Source organism: Carassius auratus, unplaced genomic scaffold (genome assembly GCF_003368295.1).
Source record: "Carassius auratus strain Wakin unplaced genomic scaffold, ASM336829v1 scaf_tig00024134, whole genome shotgun sequence".
In the NCBI taxonomy this organism is placed as follows: Eukaryota; Metazoa; Chordata; class Actinopteri; order Cypriniformes; family Cyprinidae; genus Carassius; species Carassius auratus.
Genome location: NW_020525319.1, coordinates 470,045 through 494,671, shown reverse-complemented (window position 1 = coordinate 494,671; position 24,627 = coordinate 470,045). Strand labels below are relative to the sequence as shown.

Here is a 24,627-nt window from a genome sequence, read left to right as displayed (position 1 = left end):
GCCCAATGACAACATGACAGACTGCTGACAAATTCATGTACAAAATTGATGTTGATAGACAAGTGTCAGGAATGGCTTTGACAACCTTACAACTCATTTAAAGATCTCTTGAGGAATAAATGGCATTTTGAAGAACTGTGAGTTGCACAATTATCTGCTCATGGGAAGTAAATCCACTTATATAATGCTTTTGTGATTATTATTTTGCAGTAATGGGATAAAAGAGATATAAGGGCTTTGATAATTAGGCAGTCTTCCACGAAGAGAATCCTGAAACCCCATCAGCTAATAGATATGAATAGACTAAAAAGATTGTTTTGTTGCTGTGTAGAGATTTCTTCAAGTGCGTTGTTGGAACAGTGGAAAGATGGACGGAGAGTGAGCCATGCTGGAGGGTTAGAAGGGTGAGATGAAGCATTTCTGTCTTTGAGGATGAATGGCTGAAGGAGATGATACTGCATCTCTATTTCAGGGTCATCATTTCACCACTAATTACCTCTTACTTGCCTCTGTAAGCCCTCCACAACACCAGTCCACATTTTATCCCCCCTAATAACCAGAAATTGCTGACGCAACCACCCACATCTTCATTCCAAACACATCCTTCTTTTTGAAATTACATTATTGCAAGATGAAATATTTGTGGAAGAGTGGTCCGACTCCTCAAGGCCTTTTTACTTTTACTAATGCATGTTCCTGCTGTTATTATGAACCATTTATTGGTGCATGTTATTCCAAAGGAAAAATAAATAAATAAATAAATAAATACATTTTTTCATTAAAATGTAATAACTTGCTCTGCCCCCAAAATCATCCACACCCTTTTATTGATTTTCAGATCCTCCAAGTACCTGTGATATAGAAACCACATTACACAATTCAGACAATTCCCAATGGACGAATAAGTCCTCATTGGAAACATTGTTTTGTCAGGTATCCTAAAACAATGTGTGGTAACATCTAAATCAATATTCATTTTTTATTGTTGTTGTTGTACTTTATATACATTGGTACATGTATAAATAAAAAGGATATTCAAAATAATCTGCATGTTGATTTCTGAAGGATCATGTGACCCTGAACACTGGATTAATGACTGCTGCAAATTAAGTCTTGCATCACAGAAATATATGTATGTATTTTTAATATATTAGAATTACAAACAATTCTTTCAAATTGCAATAATATTTCAGATTATTCAAGTGTGTGCTGTAATTTTAATCAATATTATATATATATATATATATATATATATATATATATATATATATATATATATATATATATATATATATATATATATATATATATATATATATATATATATATAAAGTTAAGTTTCAATATTTCAAACTTTTGACCAGTAGTGTGTATCTGCTGATATTGAATATTATTCCATTTTTCCATCTATGTCAGTTAACTGAGGCTTATAACGTCTCTATAAAATCTAAAGTTAAATACCTTTGCCATCATCTAACACTTTATTCCCTTGTTTATTTTTGTTTTAAATGTAATCTTTTGCAAATTTTCTTCTCAAGGTACTGTATCTACCACTCCATGTTTTCAAGCTTTTACAGTAATTACATTACATTATGTTTCATGCTGACTACACGCTTGTTTTCAGTCTTGCTGAAAATAAAAAGAGCAAACAAATTCTCAAAGCACACTCATATCTTTATGTTAATTAGAATGCTGTGACACATCTTTTAGATATGCTCTTCATTCCACCATTTGAAAAGCTTTGAGTCGCTTGAATGAAGCATCACACCTATGCTCCATCACTCTCTCAGCAGTCACTCATCTTCGCACCTTGTTTTAGCACTATGTTATAACACTTATCTTCTGATATTTCTTCTCATCCATTATTGGTCATTTACTGTTCTCACCATGTCACTTGGCAGGCATTATTGTTATCAGTCATCCTGCCCCCGCAGGTTTCCTCTGTTCCTCTTATTTCTGCTCTTCAGTGCTCCATCACCTTCTCTTCACCTCACACAGCCTCTGTCTGACATTTCAGATTCCCCCCAGAACCCAACATCAGAAATGACACCTACTCTTCAAGCGATAAGTGAACAAAATTTTACAATCACAGCATACTGACATGATTATAATACATTTATTTACATTACTATACATTTTTTAAAATGATTTTTGCACCTCATCTTGTTTTTGTAACTTTTATTCAGGAAGGATGCATTACATTGGGAGTATATTTGGCAGACATTTATAATGTTACAAAACAATTCTGTTTTAAATAAATACTGTTCTTTTTGAGCAGTAAATAAGCATATTAGAATAATTCCTGAAGGATCATTTGACACTGAAGACTGGAGTAATTATGCTGAAAATTCAGCATTGACATCAAATGAATAAATCGCATATATTTAAATAGAAAACAGTTATTTTAGTTTGTAATACTATTTCATAACATGCTGTGTTTTTTATAAAATAAATTCAGACCCAATCTTTTGAACAGTAGTGTACATATGCAAAAATACTGCATATAATATATAATAGTCATATGCTACATAGGAAACATTGTTCATTTAGGAGAACATCAGTATACTCTACTGTATATGTAAAGCTGTATGGCTGCTGTATAATAAAGAGCCTTGTGGTAGAGCATGGGTGAATACAATAATTTATTGATTGGGATGTTGTAAAAACTATGTGTAAAATTACATTCATACATACAATGGTTATATTACATGAACCATTATTGTATTTAGTGGAAGTTATTCAAATGTGTTGCCTTGGTATGCACAAGAGAAAGGAATATAGATATATAATAGTACATGAAATCAGAGATTGCATCAGCCCTGGTCCAATGCCGGCAGGTTTAACAAGACCATGAATGATGGATTTTATTACCACTTGTATGGTGCAGCATTTTCACATTTTTATTCAGAGTGACATTAATAATGCAAAAAGATTTGCTACATATAAGACAATACAAGTGATCAAATTAATCCAAGCAGAACATGCCACTAATTTCCTGGCTTGAAAAAGCACAGCAGGATATAACATCTAACATGGTTTAATCAGCAGAGATTCAAATGGTGTCTGTAGCAATGCAATAGGCATAGAGTTTGACTGATTTAAACAAGCTAGAATAAAAGACTGGGCAAATTGACACATGCACAAAACATACTTTTGACCTGAGAACATAGTTTGATATTTTGTTAAAATTGACCTTTATTTAACAGCCGAATATATGCTAGGGTTATTTTACATTGGTTTACTAGCAAAAATATGAACATCGTGAAAGTAAAATGCATAGTTGATATTAATATTAGCTTAAAATGTACTCATCCTTAGGCCATCCAAGATGTACAGTAGGTAAGTTTTCTTGCGCATCGGAACAGATCAGAAAAAAAAAAAAGAGCTTTTCACTTAACAAGAAATTAATCAATGGACTGGATTCATGTGGATTACTTGTGGATTATTGTGATGTTATAATCAGCTGTTTGGACTCTGATGGCGCCCATTCACTGCTGAAGATTTATTAGTGAGCGAGGGACTGTAGTGATTTCTCCAATTCTGTTCTGATGAAGAAACAAACTCATTAAAATACTGGATGGCCTGAGGGTGATTATGCTTTCAGCTAATTTTTATTTTTCTTGTTTAAAGGACAGAATTAACAACAAGAAAAAAAGTGTAGTATGAGATGAATTTCAAGCAAAATACCTGTAACCCAGCATGCAAATCTACTGCTAGATTAAACAATTGGATCACAATATTGTAAGCCCTAACTAACATTTTGCCCTGTCTCCCCTATATTACAGTTTGTTACTGTAGTTTTATCTTTTGTCTTTTGCTAAGTGGTCTGTGAACAACTGAAAGCTTCTCTGATTTCCTTTTGTAGGTTTCAGCACCATGGACAGTGACCATCCTGACTGTTATGTAGTAAACAGGTTTGCAGTGCAGAAGTAAAGCATGTCAAATTTTACATTTCGCCACTCTCTATTAATATATAGCATTTTGCATAATTATTTAACTCAGCTAGGCCCAGAGTCTAAGAAACTGCTTAGGAGGGCATGAAATTCATGGAACAAAATGATAATGAGATCACATTAATGCACCAAGTGCTCTAAGCCACCAACGCATGCTTCATTCAGGCATAAAAAAAAAATAAAATAAAAAAATGATTCAGCCAAAGCTTATGTGAATGATGATTGTGACGTGTTGTCAAAGTAACGACACTGTGATTTATCACCGGTGTGTTGATACCTGAGCATGAGCTCCCCCTGTAGCCAACACTCCCATTTATACTCAAATTAAAGTTCTCAGTGCTGAAATATTTAAGGGAAGCACATACAACATTCATCACTGACATTCAGCTGAGAAAGCATTCGTGCACTTCTCAATTCTGTCACACGACTGAGGAAACAAATCTGCATGCAAAATCGGCTGCATCCTGCAAATAATTCAAGCAGCATTAATATCCATTAAAATCTATTGCACTTTGCAATTGAAATCTGTTGCAATTATAGCTAAATATGCTTGATACACAAATGAAAACAAAAGCATGAGATCAGAGAGGAGCATCATATTTCAAGTGTATGTCATGTAAAAGTGTGACAAGTGACATTGTTTTCAATTACATTATTTGTCAGCATCAATATTTTAGGTTAAAATGTATTTCAAAATACTGTACATTCAATTCAAAGTGAATATTTTAGGTGCTACAATGGTAACCATTTATTATTTTTGTCTTTACCACATCATTTTCCGATCCTGCACTGTACTTTGTTAAATGTATAGGAAAAATTGGCAGCTGCCCTTGCCAGAAGGGTTCCAGATCCACATGGTGCCTATGGTTACCTCAATTAATCATTGCTTGTACTGTGAAATGTACTGATAAGCAAGCAGGGGACACAAGGGACACATTAGATTATATCAATGCAGTAAACATAAATTTAACAACAAAACAAATGCAGCATAAAACAGCCATAACTGTACACAACTTTACAAAAAAAAAAAAAGAATTCCTCATAAATTATAAGTTTATTACAGTATAATTGATATACTATTGTAGTCTTTGTTAATATTTTGAAATTAGATTGTATTATATTAATTTTTCTATATTTATTGTAATTTTAATTACATAATTTTTTATTTATTTTATTTTTTCCCATTGTCTATTGTTCTTTTCTTTCAGTGCATAATAATTTGTTTAATAATTTTGTTGTGTATGTTTTTGTCATTATTATTTTTATATAGTGGAAATGTCCTGGATATAGATTTATTTACATTTATTTTTTTAGACACTGAAAATAAGAAATGTTACCCTTTATTAAATTAAATTAAATATGTTTTAAGGTATAAAATAAAATTGTATACCTTATAGTATATTTACTGAGCCAAGTTTATCAAGTTTTTCTCAAGGTTATCTATTTATTTATTTATTTATTTATGTATTTGCTTTAATGACATGGGTATGGCACCGGTATTACAAGGAGAGGGTGACTTATGAGGACATAACCCATGTCCCCGTTTTTCAAAACATGTATAAACCTTACAGAATTAGTTTTTTTGAAAAAGTAAAAATGCATACAGTTTCCTGTGAGGGTTAGGGTTATGTGTAGGGTTGGTGTAGGGCCATAGAATATACAGTTTGTACAGTATAAAAACCATTATGCCTATGGGATGTCATAGAAACATACACACACACACATTTGTATGTGTATATATGTAAAACATAGGTACAATGTCTTTCCTTCAACACAAGACACCTGTTCAGACGAGCGCGCGCGACCCTGACCCCTGCATGCGCGCGCCACACCGCTGCGTAATCAGCCTTTGAGTTAGCGCGTGCCAGGAGAGAGAGAGAGGGAGAGAGAGAGAGAGAGAGAGAGAGAGAGAGAGAGAGAGAGAGAGAGAGATACCTACCTATTGGAGATGTAAGTCGCTGCTGAAGATTCGCAACAACAAGCAAGTGCTTTAGCGCACCTCCCCCTCCCACTGCGCTCGCAAAGAAAGAAAAAAAAATGTTTCTCTTTTGCCTGAAATACACAGTGATGTGAACATCTGTGTTCTGTTGAAAACAGAGCTCCGAGGCTGCTTAAAACAGAAAGAATAGCGGAAACTAGAATTCCTCGCGTGCTTGCAGGACCCGGACGCATAAGCGATCACACGGGATTTCTTCAAACAGCGGTATGTGCTGCTCTATTTGAACCATACTAAAGCGATGTGATAAATGACTGGACCGGTGTATGGACTTTTGCTTGTACCGGTGTGAACGTCACCGGGAATTTGGCATGTTTGGTTTGTTTTCTCTATAGCCAAACAGTGTGATGCATTTCATGCGCAAACTGTTGACAGTACAGTGTATCGTTCACTATGCGCCTCGCTTATCACATGGACATCATCAACTGTAGCAACATCTATTTGGGTCAATGACGATAAATATTGTCAGAGATACAAACGGAACATCTTCAAAAATGTATCATATAAAACACACGTTTCAAGTTCTTAATAATGTTATCTTTGTGTTCTTGTTGGTTTTGAAGTAAACATTTTTCCAAACATGTTTTCTAAATAAATAAATAATCTAATTGTTTTCGTTTCACGAATATTAAGAGTTACTCATGTGACCTGAACTAACAATCTTCTTCTTCTTTTCTTTTTTTTTTTCTTTTTTTTTTTTTTTTTATATGGTCAAAACCTCGAGAGTGGTTTGTTTTCATGTCACATGACAACAAAATGGCTGCCAGAATATTGGTTACACCAGACTAACTTAAATTTGGCAAACAAACTTTTTTCAAATATTAATAATATTTTAAATCAATATTGCTCTAATGTGTATTTTTTGTTTCCATTCATACATTTAGAAGACACTTTTATCCGAACTTACAAAAGAGGAACAAAAGCAATTCCAAAGCGCCAACGATATTTGTTATGTACTGTACGATGACAACTAGATTAGGAAACAATCTAGACAATTTTATATGTACGTTTATTTACTTGTGTATTACTTTTGGTAACACTAGTATCCTTGATATATTACTTACAATAATGTATTAAAGCAATAACAGTAAATCAAGCATGATTACATTCTACCCTAAACCAAACACTATCCTAACCCAGCAGTAAGTACATGTTTTTAATTCAATTTACTAAGTATTAAATGTATAATTACACAATAACAATGACACCTTAAAAGTATAACCTTGCTTTTTTTTACACAAAAATGTGAAAAAGAAAATTTTAAACTTGTTAATCATAGAATATGTGAGATAGACAGCATGGAGAGTGTGCCTCACTCAGTATTTTATTTGTATTTATTTTATTTATTTTTGCAATAGCTGTATTCATGGAATGCACAAATGATTCCACCGGCTTTGCTGACCCCAGACGCTTCCATCTGTGCAACGATTCCCTGTTCCAGAACAACTTGAGCACCTTCAATGAGACTGACAGCTTATTCCCAAGGGGTGTCAAGATCACCATAGCAGTGGTCTACATGATCGTCTGTGTGGTGGGGCTGGTGGGAAACTGCTTGGTCATGTACGTCATCATCAGGTAAGCTGACAAGTCCAAACAGGATGGAACTTAATATATTAGTTGTAATAAATTATAGGTTATGGATTCAGTAATGGTAATAGTGCAATGCACCGTTGTGGATGTTTTTTGAAAGCCATGAGGAAAACCTCATCATCCTGACAGTAGACAGACCTTCAGCACAGAGACTGAAGAGATTATTTGCTGCGGTGGACAGTTCAGTACTAAAAGTGGTCATTCTTGTTTCTTTTTTTTCTTACACAGTCTCATCTAATGGCATAGATATAGGGCAGGACTTCTTCTTTGAATAGGAAACCTGTTGGAATTTTGCAGTTCTGTTTGGTGCACACTGATATTTCACAAATTAGGCACTGCACCTTTATGAGATGTTAAAGGGATAGCACACTCCAAAACATTTAAATTCTGCCCAGACCTGTTAAACTTTCTTTACAGAGCACAACAGTCAGGTTTCTGAAGTAGAGACAGATTTTTAATAATATCTTATAAACCATTATAGTCAGAACTGTTGTAAGCTGAGGTTGTTAATCGAAAGTCGCAGTGTTCAGAGCCCACCAAAATAACTCCACCCACTGCCATGAAGCATTACAAATAATCTAAGGAACTTGACTCTCTTTGCTTTCAAAATACTTTGATTAATATTTGTGTATACTGTATATATGCATATTTTGCTGCTGAAAAAGTGGGCACTTGGCAGGCACTAATGCACTGTTTTCTGCAGAACATCAAAGAAGATATTTTATAGAATGACTACCCCATTGAATATCATTGAACAGACAGAAATATCTCAAAATATCTCCTTTTGACCCGGAGGTAAATAAGTATAATTTTTGATTGAACCATCCCTTTAAAGCAATTGAGAGTCAGTAGACCATATTTAACATCCACTGTACTACAGCTGAGACGCCGAATGCACAACTATCTCAACCAGCTGGCTTTGATCTCTATCGACAGCTCTGTGGGGCCTAGAGACGTGAAATTAATTTTCACCCTCCATCCTCAGTCTTTGTGTTTGTTTACAAGCTTTCTCTCAATTACCTTAGCTTTCCACCCCCTCATTCCCCACCCTCACCCCTTTCTCTCTCCATGCCTGTGTTGTTTTACACAATGTATGTTCACTGTACGAGTAAAAGCTACAATCATAGATCAGAAATCTATATTATAACTAATCACGACAATTTGTCTTCCTTTTTCCAATTTCGTACCTTCCTATTTCCTTTAATTTGTTTTTCAGTTATTATTATTTATGGTTTCAACATGTTACTACTTCTTTACTAATATAATTTCAATATGAGGAGCCCAATATTTATAATGTTAGCCAACACAACGCAAGCTATGCAGAATACAGATAGATCTACCCACAGTGCTTTGAATTTCATGGCAATGTTATATATGTAGCCAATTTAATACCATTTGGTTTCAGACAACTAGGCTGCATCCAGAACCAAAGGCAGCTGCTATGCTGTTTTATTGGCCAATCAGTGCATTAACAGGCAATGTTTTTGTATTAAGACACCTTTTAAGAAATCTGGTTCTTATCTGCCTTTCAGGGCACGATGTTGTCATGTCTAATGCTATAAACAAATTAATTTGAGTTAAATTATTATTTCAAAGCAGATACACTTTTAAAGGAAAACACCATCATTTTTCTGTATTCCACTATGGTCTTCCCTCAACTTAGACAAGTCGATACGTACCTCTTCCATCCAAACGGATGAATTTAGAAGCCACCAAACACTTAAATGTTTTCTACTCGTGTAACTACTCATGTAACCGTCTTTAAATAGGGAAAACATGGAAGTGTTTGGTGGCTTCTAAATGCATCCCTGTTTGGAACCTAAGGAATGAATGGTGCTAAGCTAAATACAAGCATAGTGGCACTACTTGCTACAGTGATTGAGTGCACGTGCTATCAACTCGTCTAAACTGAGGGAAGAACTTAGTGGAATATCGAAAAACGGTGGTGTTTTACTTTAAAAATAAAGGTTCCTTATTGGCATCTATAGTTCCACGAGGAAGCTTTAATATCCACAGAAACTTTCTGTTCCACTAAAGATTCTTCATAGTTCTTTTTTTTTTTCACACTAAGAAATAATAAATAAAAAAAATGGTTAAAGAACAGTACACTGAGAGGTTATTTTGGGAGAACGAAAATAGCTCTGCTATATACCTTTATATTTAAGAGTAAATGGAATGATGTTCTGAAAGTATATATATATATATATATATATATATATATATATATATATATATATATATATATATATATATATATATATATATATATATACAGTACAGACCAAAAGTTTGGACACACCTCATTCAAAGAATTTTCTTTTTTTTCATGACTATGAAAATTGTAGATTCATACTGAAGGCATCAAAACTATGAAATAACACATGTGGAATTATATATGGAATTATATACATAACAAAAAAGGGTGAAACAACTGAAAATATGTCATATTGTAGGTTGTTCAAAGTAGCACCTTTTGCTCTGATTACTGCTTTGCACACTCTTGGCGTTCTCTTGATGAGCTTCAAGAGGTAGTCACCTGAAATGGTCTTCCAACAGTCTTGAAGGAGTTCCCCGAGAGATGCTTAGCACTTGTTAGCCCTTTTGCCTTCTGTCTGCAGTCCAGCTCACACCTAAACCATCTGGATATGTATTTATTTATAATAGATGTTTTAAATTTATTTTACCTTGTAGAATTGTGGGATACACAGCAAAGGAACAGGATGTTGTGCCAAATTTAGATCTGTCTTAAGGGTTAGTTCTCTCAAGAATGTTACCTCTGTCATCTTACATCATACCATCATACTCACCATCATGCTGTTCCAAACCTGTTTTTCTTGCTTCTGTGGAACATATAAGATGATACTTTGAGGAATCTTTTGTTTTTCCCCCTAAACAGCGGAAATCAATGGTCATCATCAAAATGTTTGGTCACCAACATTCTTTAAAGTATGTTTTGTGTGTGTGTGTGTGTGCTTCACAAATAATGATGAGTAAATGATGATGCAATTGTCATTTTTCAAGAAGGCGGAGTCATTTTGGTCTTGTATACTGACATGGTCTGAACTGTCCATCTGGCTGTACCGTAATGATATTGTACTGCACATGGTGCATAGTGATGTACCAGAGACTAATCATCGGGCAGCTTCAGTTTCCTGTTCTGTGCTGAGTCTTTAGGCCGTCACCCACTCAGGCCCAGCTCACCCACCTTCTCCATCTGCCAGCATGTGTGGAGGCCACAAATGTGTTTACTGTCCCTCCCTCAGTGAGAGAAAGTGTATGATTATGAGTCTGATGTATCATTGCTTTTTCTTGGATGAGTGCTGTGAAGGCTGTGATGTTTTCTTTTTTTTCACTGTCATAATGTATTGTTCTGTCTCCTTCTTGTATGTTCAGCTGTGGGAATCAATCATGTGTTTGCGTGTAGGAATGTGGATGTAAGCGGTTTACTTCTGCAGTGCTGTTTCTTGCCTCTTTAAGAGAAGAGCTTTCCTGCTAGACCAGCGTTTTCACCAATCTCAGACAATCAGAAGCATCGACCCAGTGGCAGGATCATACCGTATATGCATCATTCTAATCAGTTTGTGTTGTACTGGTCTAAATGCTGAGTCAATGCTCTCTCTGAAAGTAGTCATTCCAGGAAAGTTTGAGCGTGAGTTTTCCGTGAGATTTATCTTTGTTTGTGTTTAGGTTGTCTGATGACATTGACTAGTGTCTTTTCGCAATTAAAACAGATTGAAGTGTCAGATGTTTGACTGTTTTTCACTCTTGAGGAAGTTACTGGGTGGCTGATTATTTCATAAGTGCCATGATGTAAGGGCTGAGGAAATTTAAATGATGGAAGATGTTACACTGTCCATCCATCCATTTGTCTTTCTGACTATTCCTCTGCCTGACTGTCTATCCATCCATTTCTTTGTCTGTTTATCTATTTGTCTGTCTGCCTGTCCACCCATTCATCTTTCTGAGTCAATCCAACCATTTTTTTTTTCCATTCATGGATCCGTAGATCCATCTATTCTTGTTTTTTTATGTGTATCTGTGTACTTCCATCCATCCATCCATCTGTCCATCCATGGGTTGTCTGTCCATCTGTGTGCATTCATCCATCCATCTTGAATATTCACATTCAACCATCCATCCATCCCGCTGTTTGTTTGTACAGTATGTTTATCCATCTGTCAATTCGTCCATCCATCCTTTCTGTGAACTTATGTTCATCTGTCTGCCTGTCCATCCATCCATCCATCCATCGCTTATTAACTTTTTCATCAATCTATCTTACCCTTCCATCCATCCATCCATCCATTGCTTATTAACTTTTTCATCAATCTATCTTACCCTTCCATCCCTGCAGCCATCTATCCATCCATTCATCAATCACTTATTATCCCATCAATTCATACATTGATGGATTATCTGTCTATGTGCATACATTAATCCATCCCTATATCCCCCCTGTCTGTCTGTTCGTATTATGTATTAATTTGTCCATTGGTTGGGTGTTGTGTGTTTATCTCTGCACATCCATATATCTGTCTTCCTGTTTGTTTGATCATGCATCCATCCATCCATTCATCCATGGATGGATGGATGTGATAATATGGTTGAATGAATGAATGGATGGGATAAATCCATCCATTCATTCATCAATATTATCACATCCATCCATCAATGGGTTATCTATCTAGTTAGGCACATATTTCAATCCATCTGTCGGTCCATTCCTCTATTCTTCTGTCCATCCATCCATTGGTTGGCTGTCTATCCATGCATATCCATTCATGTGTCTGTCTTGCTGTTCTTGGTGTGTCCGTCTATCCATTTATGTCTGTACGGGTATGTACATCCACCTGTCTGCTTGTTCCCCGTGCTGTCTGTCCATTTGTCTGTCAATCCATTTTCCTACTCTGAACTCCCTGGAACAGCTTTCAGGTAAAGGTGTGTATATGGACATTTGGAGAGAGTTCTCTTCCAGTTGGCTCCGCTGGGGCCTGTCAGATCGATACAGGAGCTGTAATGAATGAATCCTCTATCACTGGACTGCAGACAGTACATTACAAGGAGGAATGAATATGAAGCTGCATAACAGCATTAGCACTACCCTACCATGCCTTAAATTCAGTGTAAATGCTGTTTGGCTGTTGTGATGCTTTGTGACCTATGGTTCTGTTTTTTGATTTTGGGTCTTATTTTTTAAATGTTTTTAATGTAATTGTATCACTTTATGACTGACCTCCATTAGCTGAAAGATGCAATTATGCTATATGAAGAACACATTGAGTATATTATTTACTCATGGGTGTGTAGTCAATGTGCCAGTGACCCAGGGTGTCTAACTTCATTGGCTCATTAAATATGAGTTTATAAGCTATTAGTCCCTTACCATTATTAAAACTGATGCAATGAAATTGTTACCAGTAAATTAGCAGGGCTTGCAAAATCACTATACAATAGCTGGGCATATTATAGTATACAGAGTGTGACTGATTATAAATTATTCATGTGTATTTCATGTATGGACAGACATATATATATATATATATAGGGGAAAAAAATGAAAAGGTCTTTTTCTCGGTGCTTGGAGATATATACAGTAGCTGTCAAAAGGTATTCAATTAAAGGCTCCCCTGTGAGACTCAAAATTGGCTTTTTTTTTTTTTTTTTACATTTCTGACTGCACATGCTCACATAACGTGTGGTCTGCTCACTTAACTAAAAAAAAAAAACTACCATGGATTTCAAATGACCCGTCAGGGTTACGGCACATTTATTAAGGCCATTTTCGATACATATACTTCATTTCAATATGATGTTAATCTACATTAAAACTTCAATTCAGTTTTTGTCAGTTCAGGGAATTCTTTTGAAGCCTGACTTGAGAGGCCATCAGTGGCACTACATCAGTGAATTTCTGTCAGTTGATTAAGGCTGAATATCCAGAACATCAGGTCATTCTTGTAGTGGATTCAAGGTTTGCTGGATTAATAATGTTAAACTTTGTTTGCACTCGTTGGAAACACAGAAGAGAAGACCTTGAAACTCTTGGGTATCGTCAGCAGGATTCTTTATTGAGAACGTGCTTTGTGGTGCTGTAGTCATCAAAAGTCTGACTAACTAAGGCAGACATACTCTGTGTTTTATTGGCATTCATTGGGCAGTCATTAAATGTGTCGAACTAACACATAGCCTCAAAAGTGACCACTTAAACAAAACATCCAAAGACAACACAGGAAATCAACCCCCAACTGTAAACTTTAGTAAATCTACTCCCCAAAGATAAAAGCAATCCAAACGGTTTATGCTGCACCTGGCCACGAGAACTAAAAATGTATAAACATCAGTTAACTCTCAGTATGAAGACTTGAGACATACTCCACCTCATGCCATTCCAAATCTGTATGACTTTAGTCATTATGTGAAAATATGATTTTTGAGTTTTGAGTGATGAGTTTTGAGCAAATCACTAGTTTGTTTTCCATACTAGCAGGTATTTTCTTCAATAATACTATCCTTTTTTATTTATTTATTTTTTAATAAACGCAGCCTTGATGAGTGTGAGACTTCTCTTAAAAAAAATCTTACTGACAAAAAAAAAAAAAAGAAACATATTCCATATATAAATAAATATATAGTGTTCCTGTAGCTCAATTGGCAGAGCACTGTGCTGTCAAGCGCAAGGTTGGGGGTTCAAATCACTGGGAACACATGATAGGTAAAAATTGATAGCCTGAATGCACTGTACGTTGCTTTGGATAAAAGTGTCTGCTAAATTCATAAGTTTAATTTAATTTAATTTTAATGTAAATATATAACTAAATGGAAAATCCGGATAAAAAAAAAAAAAACTTTGTACAGGTTTAGAGCATGAGGGTGAGAATGAATGTCCTTGTGAGAATTATTTCTCATTTTAATCCAGTGTAAGATGTTGAAGCAGAGCGCACAGCCGCTGATATAACCTTCCCCTTGTGCGATCTCTGCCTAGGACTTTACTGCTTCAGTGACGCTATATGGCCTAAACACCTTGCTGGTCACTAAGGTCAGCACTTTATTTGAAATCCTGAAAAACACATTCATGCATGTATGCCTGGCCCTCTTGAGTATAGAAGTGCTATACTTGAAGATCTATAAACAACAATCAGGACCTCACATTTCTGCAAATGCACAGGTTACCCGAGTAATTCACCATAGGAGATCTTTCGACTGGCCGTTGGGCGAACTGATTCCTTCTTACGCGATGGACCAGAAGGTCTAAATATAATTAGTTTATTTATCGTGCTGAAGAAATAGTTATACATGCTTCACATAACCTTATGATAGTCTTTGTGCAAACATATTTCATAAATGAAATCTAATTTAATTAAACCTTTTATGGCTGAACCCTTTTGCTGTCTACATTCAACTCATTGTTTTTGTCTTAATTAGAGGCACATGTTGACAAAATTTCCAACCTTTTAATTAAAATGTAAAGAGATATTCTCTATCTGTGATCACTTTGTCGTTATGCGCATGCTTTTATCATAACTGTCTTTCTCTTAGTACCTTTCATTACAAAGTGGATGCTCATTACAACTGGAATTATTAGTTTTGCTTGATTGCTTCAAAGTGTATTGCAAAAAAAATAAATAAAAGGCTTTTATGAGTAAGTGCATTGTTGCATTTAAATCATGAGCTCCAATGCACAATTCATTAGCTGTGATCAAAGCTGCATCGCTGAAAAGGAACACTGGAATGTGGCACATAATACTCAGATCAAATCTACTATTCCACCTAAATATTTCAATCATATCTCTTGAATAAAACAATATGCTTTGAGGTCTTAGTGTTGGAAGGTACGCACATATTTAGTTCTTTAGCTTTGTCATGTTCCACAGATCATCAGAAATGAGCCGGTCGCTTGATGTTGAACATTTAGAAGAATCTATAATGACACTGAAGGTTTTAATAGTAATGTTCACCCTGGTGGAAACAGTTCCCCTTAATGACCAAGCACTGGAAAGTCATTCTGCAAAAAAAAAAAAAATAATAATAATAATAATAAAAAAAGGAGACAAGTCATTGATCAGTCACTGAATCATCCTCCTAAAAAGAAGACTGAACAGACAGAACAAATTATGGGAAAGTGGCATATTGTATATGAAGGGAGATAACAACAACATGTCTCTTAGCAGATGGGAATGTCAGGACAGCATAACTGTATGTGATATGTTTGGCCTTCCTCTTTCAGCTTGTACTATAGGAAGATAAAGTCTCAGGTGTTATTGCAATCAATCATTACATAAAGAAAGACACAATCTGATCAGAATCAGAACATATAGGGCCCTATCATACTGTACATCCAGTACAAGGCTAGGCACCAGTGTGTTTGCTTGTTTCAGCCTGACACAGTTCTCAATTTCCTGTCCGGCGCCGCTTTGTTTAAATAGCAAATGCATTTGCACTCATTTGTGCGCCCATGGGTGTGCTGGTCTAAAAAAGAGGTGTTTTCAGGTGCATGTCTAGCATTCTTTTACGTTACTGAGCATAGCACATAAATTGGTATCCACGGTATCCACTCATGTGTGTACTTTAAGAAAAAAAAAAAAAAAAAAAAAAACCTTTATACAGTCACATTACTATATGCAGTAGCCTATATGAGACAGCCCATGATCACTAGATTTTATACAGTTTTACTATAAAAATTTTGTAAATGGTGATCATCAACCAAATATTGATGATGTGCAAGTTACTGCCTTTTGCCTTGGTGGGACTTCTCACGTTTTGCAGAGGCAGAGTACATTAACTTCAAAATAGGGGTAAAATGTAGTTTGAGATCATCATTTTTTTTTATGTAGATAATTGCCATTACTAAAACATCTCATTGTTAATTTCCAGTGTCCCACCTATATATATATGTATATATATATATATATATATATATATATATATATATATATATATATATATATATATATATTAATACATTTTGCTTCACTAGCTTAATATAAGATGCAGTATAAACACAGTCAGTAAGATGCCAGTGTCAATACTGCATCCTATATTAAGCTAATGAAGCAAATTGTCGTAAAATCTTTTGGTATGACTTCCTTAAGGTCTTGGAGGTGTTTGAATTTCAGCTCTTTGATCTTCAGGTGGTCTGAAAAGAGGCCACATGTGACAGAGTTCCTCGAAGGAAACAGACAAGGTTGCCTGCAAAAAAATAAATAAATAAATGAATAAAAGTCAAATGATCGTTTCCCTAAATTAAACGGCATGATTACGTATGATAATGAGGCAAGAAGTCAGCTAGTTTGTTGAACATGACGGCATGCCTTGACATTGTAAGATACAATCCTGTTTTATCTGCAATGCACAGGGATTTTCTTGCGCTAAGTTCAGATCCTCCTACGAGTGCCAGAAATAGCGTTGGTCAAGATTTACTTTTAAGGCCTACGAAAATCACGTTAGCTATCTCACCAGACATAAAGACAAAACCAATGCATAGTGGCTAACTAAGTCAACGGCATGCTATTTTTGTGCATTAAATTCATTATCCCCGACAGAAACAAAACCATGGAAGATTTCAATCAACAAGATAGCTACCGTCCAATTTGTAAAATTAACATACCCACATGGGGACTGACCAATAGCTTGAATTTGTGAAAAAATATGATTTTTTTTTTACATTTGGATATAGGAGGTTTCCGCCCGACACTGACGATATACAGAGGTGGATAGTAACGAGTTACATTTACTTCGTTACATTTACTTGAGTAAATATTTGTGGTAACTAATACTTTTGGGAGTATATTTAAAGATGGGTACTTTTACTCTTACTTGAGTAAATTTTTTGGGAAAAATCTGTACTTTTACTTCGTTACTGTGGGCGACGCTCCTCTCATTACTTTATCTTAATGCAATAAATGTTATAAATGCTTCAGTTTATTCCAAACGCGACGTCTACTTTTCTCTGGACAATGAGTGATGCTCATTCGCGAATGATTCATTCAAAGGCTTGATCAAACCAATTGGCAAACGGGTGAATTGGTTCATGAATCAGTTTGAATGATTCGTTCAGTTCCCTGCCGCACGCGCTGAGCGTCTGAAGCGGTTTACTCGCAGTTGTAACATTTAAGAACCGAAAGAGCGTTGAAAACGTGGCTATGGAATTGCACTGAATTGAAAGCAAATCTACAAAGGCTATTATTTGCTAGTGATGAAGATCCTTATTAGATGAACACCACGTGCGCTGTTCAACAGGTAATAACTTGGGCTACATTCGATCACAGTACACGATACCACTGTGGCATTGGTTTGTTGTACGTGTGACTTATAACAGAAGGGAACCAAGTTGAATGCAGCTTCCAAAAGAAAAAAAAATAGCCGATTAAGATTTAATTAATTTTAATACAATCACACCGGCATGAGAACGTTCAGTGAGTCATATCATTAGCTCCTAAATTCAGATCTGTGATCGCTTGCTGGCGCTGAGCCAGAGATAGGTGCGTTTTTACAGCACTGCACATTATAACCAATCACAGACGATTCTTTTGAGCTTATTAAAGCATTGGCCAATCAAAGGTGTTCAGATGAATCATCGCTTAAATGCCGGTGCTTCCTTCATTCGCTTGCTGACTGGAGACCTCTTTCTGGTGAATTTTCTCGTCAGAAACAACAAAGTTCAGATGTGTGAGTATGGATCTGTAAATAAGATATTGATTTCACAGTGTTAACAGTTTCAGTGATCTTAATGGGAGTTTTTGAGAGTGACTGAACTCTAGACTGTCAGTGAAATGATCTTTGATAATGTAAATGTTATTTGCTCCCTTTCTGAACAATGAAAGATTAGTAGCAGTTTTTATATCACATTAACTTTCAATGATAAATTCATATTTAATATAAAGTAAGTCGTATTAAAAATATGTAATGGCATGACACCTATATCTGTTACTTAAGTAAGGTTTTATAATAAATTACATAATTAGGCTACTTTGACCATCGCATATGATCATTATTAACAAATCTATGTAATGTGAGAATCAATATATTTCATTATATAGTTCATGCGTCTGGGAATGTTTCTAATAAAAATGAAAAAAAAAAATAAAAAAAAATAAATAATAATAATTTGCCAATATGCTGTTGTGCCTGCTGTGTGTTACAGTACATGACGACCCCCCTATGCCTAGACACAATTATGATATTTCCACAATATTAACGCTTGCAGAAATATACTTCTGCGTGCAGACAGAAGAAGATCTGTCAATGTGCATTTGGTTCGTTATGTTCAGATGTTAGGTAACTTAGCGGTCATGTGAGGAGTTTTCTCTCTTCTCTGTGTCAGAGGTTATTTATACATATATAATAAACACTTTAAAATATAATTTATTTTGTGATGCAAATCCAAATTTTCATCAGCTGTTAATCCATTATTATTATTATTATTATTATTATTATTATTATTATTATTATTATTATTATTATTATTATTATTATTATTCAGTTATTTAAATACTAAATGGCATTTTGACCGTCTTTGATGTGGTATGACAGATTGCAGTTTAAAAGCATTGGAGAGCCGGTTCTGGGACGGTTCAGAAATGTGCTGGTATAATCCCAACACAAGAACTGACTAGAGCGGCGGCGATCAGCTCCGGTCCCCCGAGTCGTGATGCGGCGCAGACTTTTGCAGAGCAGAGCGCGAGTGAACGTGATCATTCCTTCCTCTGTACTACTAGTTTTAACACGAATAAACATGACTGAACATCTCATGCCTCATGTAATTGCTCAATCAGTTTTTCAACCGCGGAAGGAAATCAACAATACAGTGTGGAAATAAAATGTTGTGTACCATTTCATTTACCTCAGCAAGTCATCAGTGTCTACAGCTAGGAGTATTTTGCGAAATATTACACCATATACTCATTATATTTTACTAAACGTTAGTCTAAATTATTTAATATATGTTTAAATTAATTTCTCATGAAACTTGCTATAACAGCCATTGGGAAATCACTAAACAGTATACATTTAATTAATTTAATTAATTGTCATCTGCACCTAAATGGCTCTGGCACTGAGCTAATGCCTTGATGGAAAACACATTTTTTATGGTAATGACAATGTGCAATGTAAAAAATTTGAATCCAGTGTGCCTGCAGACCCATACAGTATCACAAACATGATGAGTCCCAATTAATAGAGTACTTCTTGCATTACTAACTCTACTTAATTTTGACGAGGAGCAATTCACCCAAAATTGACAATTTGCTACTTGCTCATCAAAGGATCATCTGCAGTGAATGAGTGCCGTCAGAGTGAACGTACAAGTAAAAATGTATAAAAACTTGGAAGTAATATGGAAATAATCCACATGACTCCAGTCGATCAGTTAACATGTTGTAAAGTGAAAAGCATGTGTTTGTAAGAAACAAATTCACTGTTAAGATGTTTTTAACTCCAAATGATCACTTCAAGTGAAAATACCAAAGTCCAAATCCATAATAACACTTCCTCCAATGAAAAAAGTCCATCCCTTTTCACGGTGCTTAAACTCTGCATATTTTCTCTCCTGATTAAGACAGGAGGACTTTTTCACTGTAGAAAGCTATATTATGAATAGACTTGAAGAAGTTTGAAGTTAAAATGACTTGATGGATGATGGATTTGTTTCTTGCAAACACACAGCTTTTCACTCCACAAAATGTTAATTGATGACCTAGAGTCATGTGGATTACTTTTGGATATTTTTGGATACTTATTCTGATGGCACCCATTCACTGTAGAGGATTTATTAGTGAGTGAGTGACTGTAATGATTAATTTCTTCAAATATGTTCTGATTAATAATAATAATAATAAAAAAAAAACATTGAACAAGAAATATAATTTTTTGTATGAGCTGTTCCTTTAAGATGTTTATAGTTTGTTTCCTTCATTGGTAATTTCAATATGCCGTACCTGAATGCAAAATGTTGTGCCTTTATTTTCTGTCGCACTAGACTTTGTTTCAGCCTTCAGTATGTGGACAGATATGACTCAGTGTGTGTAAACACTTACATGCAGGTGCGTGAGTTGATAATGTAGAGTGTTTGGCAAAAAAATGCAGAAGCATGCGTCAGACACAAATACGCTTGGCAGACAGAAAATTGTTATTCCCAGCAGCTTCTTGCCAAACAAGCAGCAGTCATGCACTTGGTCTGTTTGTATGTGTAAATCATTAATTATGTACAGGCAGGGGCTAATTCAATTAACTTCCCTTTCCAGGCTGTTTGATTTTTGAAGTCACTGGATGCGTTGTGCCTGTAATAAAGATGCCACAGGTTGACGGCTTGTGTTCAGTCTCTGGGTAATAGTTATGAAATCTAAACTCAGTTAATGTGAAAGAAGCAATTCTCACTTTCCATGAACAGGAAAAAGTCTTTTGTTGTTTTTCAGCAAATGATCGCTAAAAGAAGGCACTTAACTTTCAAAAAAAGTCAACTGTCAACCTCAACACTAAATTTTGTATGAACTTAAAAAAAAAAAAAATGCAGTCACAGGAAATAATTGCATTTAAAAATATTACACCTATTTGAAAACATTTTTAAATATTTTTTAATTCATTTGAAAATATTAAAACAGTTATTTTAAACTGTAACTATTTAATTATAATACTGTTTTTTTTAAGAGCATATGACATTCAAAAACATCAAATAATCTTACAAACCCCATTCTTTTCAATGGTAGTTAACTGGTAAAATGTTCTATGTGTCATGCTTTATTTATTACTTGGTAGATATGAGTTTATCTGATTTATCTATTTAGAAGCATTTATGCCTACAGTAAAATGATTTAAGAAGTTATGAGTTACCAAAGTGTTCCAAATTTGTGACATCCCCATTTTATCTTTAAATATCCCGGCTGTAAAGAATCCCATAAACTGGTTGACTAGTCAAAGTAAAATGATTATTAGCGCTTATTCAATGATTACTTTTCTTTTTCATGCAAGTTCATTTAATTATACCAAGTTAAAATCTTATGCAATTAATTGTAAAATAATTTTGGACTTTAACATGTGCATAATATGTTGTTGCTGACAAGCAGTTTATTCATTTAGTTTAATTAATTAAATTTTACTTGCACAAAACATCTGAATAATTCATAGTTTATTGTTTCTGTTGAATTCTAAATTTGTCATATTACCACCCAAAATGGTTTCGTGCTGCATTCTCAATAATTTTGATAGATATTTGAAAGCAGAAGAGTTTGTTTTTCATGCTTGTTTGATTGTTGCCCACACAGTTTTAATTGAGTTGTTTGTTGTCTCTTCATTCTCTTGTCCTTTTCCATGCATAGTAATCCTTTCAGGGCCTGCTGGGTATTATCTGAACCGCTGGCAGAGACTGGGACATAAGAAGTTTGGTTTTTGATTATACTCAATCAAAGCAGAAGCTTCACACAAGCAGTGATGGACTTCACCCAGCATGACACGAAATGTGCACAACGGCACGGCAAACGTCTGGAACCACCAGGCTTTTGATTAGACATTTACAATCCTACATTACTAGGATCAGCACAGTAACAAGAATTCCAGTCACTAACTATTTGCCATAAAAGTTGAATAATTGGGCCTGAAACTGTGAATATAAAACAGAACCAGACATTGGGAAGTGAGTGCTAGCTGATTACTGCTCACATGTTTGTTCTGCCCACTGCCAAAGCCTCCATTTGCCAGAGGTTTTAGCTTGGTTTTTAAGTTGGTGTTTACGTAACTATAATATATATTTTTTTTTTCTTCACACTGCGGCCATCCAAAAGTTAAAGGGAATTAACTGAGCATTTCTGTCCTCCCTAGTTATAATGATTGTCATTACGCTAATGGTGCCAGACATGCAGTTTGTTTTGCTTCGTTTTGGTGAAACATAATCTGAGGTGCCAGTCATTTTGTCAATCCAGACTCTCTTCCCAGTTCATTTATTCTGTATTGAGATGATTAATGTGGTCCTCATTGACTGTCCCTCACATTGCCCGAGATTATTAACAAAAGTTTGGAATTTATGAATTTATTTATTTATTACTCACTGTATGCCTCATTACAGTCAATTTTGAAACAAATCTTTATATAAATGTATATATATATATATATATATGTTTTATTTCATTTACATGCCAAGGATAAGGTTAAACAACAACTTCTTCCTCTCTCTCCCTCAGAATATGGCCTCATGGAACTCATGGAAGAGTATACATTGATTTATATATGTGTTTGCATTATTTCTGGTTCAGCGTGTTTCTTTTTCAATTCCTTGTATTCTATGGCACCTCTTTCGATGAAGGACTCGCTCTGATGAGCCAATGTATTTCTATGTGTGTAGCGATTCATACTGGCAAAGCACATTCGGTCTCTTTCATTTTCTAGGCGTCCTTGCAAATTTATCTGCACAGCATGTGAAAGGACCTATTACTCTGTGATTTCAGTCAGATGATCGCTTTTGGTTGTGAATAGGACAGCCATTGTTATTCTACAGAGTGAGCAAACATAATTGTACTTCAACAGAAGATCTGTTTGTCTCATAGGAGTTCATGTAGAATGAGTGGCTACATAAAAAAATAAATACATAAAAAATTTTATATTGGGAAATATTATGACAGTTTAAAATAACTGTTTTCTATTTTAATAAAATGCAGTTTCGTCCTGTGCTGAATTTTTAGCATCATTATTCAAGCCTTCAGTGTCAAGTGATGCTTTAAAAATTATTAATTTGTCATGTGTCAATTTGCTGCTCAATAAATATTTATTATTATTGTTAATATGTTGAAATCGTGATACACACTCAGTAATACATAGATTTTCTCGAAGAATATTCCATCGCCTCGTTCCAACACTCGTAGCTCAGGAGGTCTTCACTAAAGCGAGAATGTCTTTGGCAGATAAGGTGTCAGAGAATAATCACTCTTATACACTAGATTATACACTCTTCACTTTCATGACTGACACACATACACACACCCACACACAGACACACACACACACACACACACAGTCACCGGGTCTGCATAACTCTGCTGCTTTATTAAGATTTGAGATATTACTCTGCACAAAATTTAATTAAAATCCAGCAATCTCAACCCTTCCCCATGTGACTTCAGTGACTGCAATAAAAAAATAAATAAATAAATAAAAACAATAATATATATATATATATAATATATCATATAAACACATCATCTAGCGTGGTAGGTCATATAATATTTATAAAATATCAAGTGATTATTCATTCTTTTTCCCTGCATGGATATATAATCTGTGGAGAGACTGTTTCATGAACTAAAATTAGAAATGAACTCATGCTACAGGAACAAAATAAAGCATTAAATCACAGATATTGATATTGATAACCTTGATGCATTGTTTTGTTTTTGTTTTTGTGGATGGTTTTGGTGAAAATGAAATTCAAAAGAAATATAGTTTTGTCTTATGCCCAAAACTGTCTGTTGCCATCCAGGCCAAGACTGTGTAAATGAGACGAGGGAGAGAGAGGAGCTGCTGTGTATGAATGCATTCCCACTGGTTTCCCCAAAAGCTCATTGCAGCCTCATCAGATCTGAACGCTCTTCTCCCTCCCCGATGTCTCAGCCTCGGTTTCTCTCTCCCCAGCCCTCCACTTTATTGATCTCTCTCTTCTGCACTCATCTCTGCTGCTCTCAGGCTCTCAGGGTCTAGTTTCAGCACTGTCTGATCCCAGTCAAGGAGTTGAAATGCTGTCAGTGCAAGATCAACCACAATTCTCACGAGTCCTTTGCTGTATCAATCCCAGACTAACGGAGACTGAATCTCAGCCTTCAGTCTTCACATTTCAAAGCAAACGCACTCTGTCCAGTGAGATTTTCTTTTACTTATCCAACTTTAGATTTCTTGCTGCAACCATGCATGCTGTGAACTGTTTAATCTCTCTAGTTTTAGTTTGACTTAGTTAACCCTGTGGAAAACCAAACTACTGTAGATCAGCTCAGCTGTTGTCAAACACATGGGACACAACGTGATCCATGACTTTATTTGCCATTCGATTAGAAGCTAACAACATTTCAACTTTGAAATGAATCAGAGACAATCATTAGAATATTCTTAACC

At 35.1% G+C, this 24,627-nt stretch overlaps 1 protein-coding gene across 1 annotated transcript in view; it reads left to right on the top strand.

The window, feature by feature from the left end:
* Window positions 1-5,590: 5,590 nt before the first annotated feature.
* The window catches only part of LOC113078065 (delta-type opioid receptor-like), a 34,771-nt gene continuing 15,734 nt past the window's right edge, over window positions 5,591-24,627 (top strand). Inside the window, exons 1-2 of the mRNA XM_026250346.1 lie at window positions 5,591-6,156; window positions 7,308-7,524. Of these exons, the coding sequence (XP_026106131.1) occupies window positions 7,316-7,524 (209 nt within the window). The 5' untranslated portion in view covers window positions 5,591-6,156; window positions 7,308-7,315. The remainder of the gene's footprint in view (window positions 6,157-7,307; window positions 7,525-24,627) is intronic.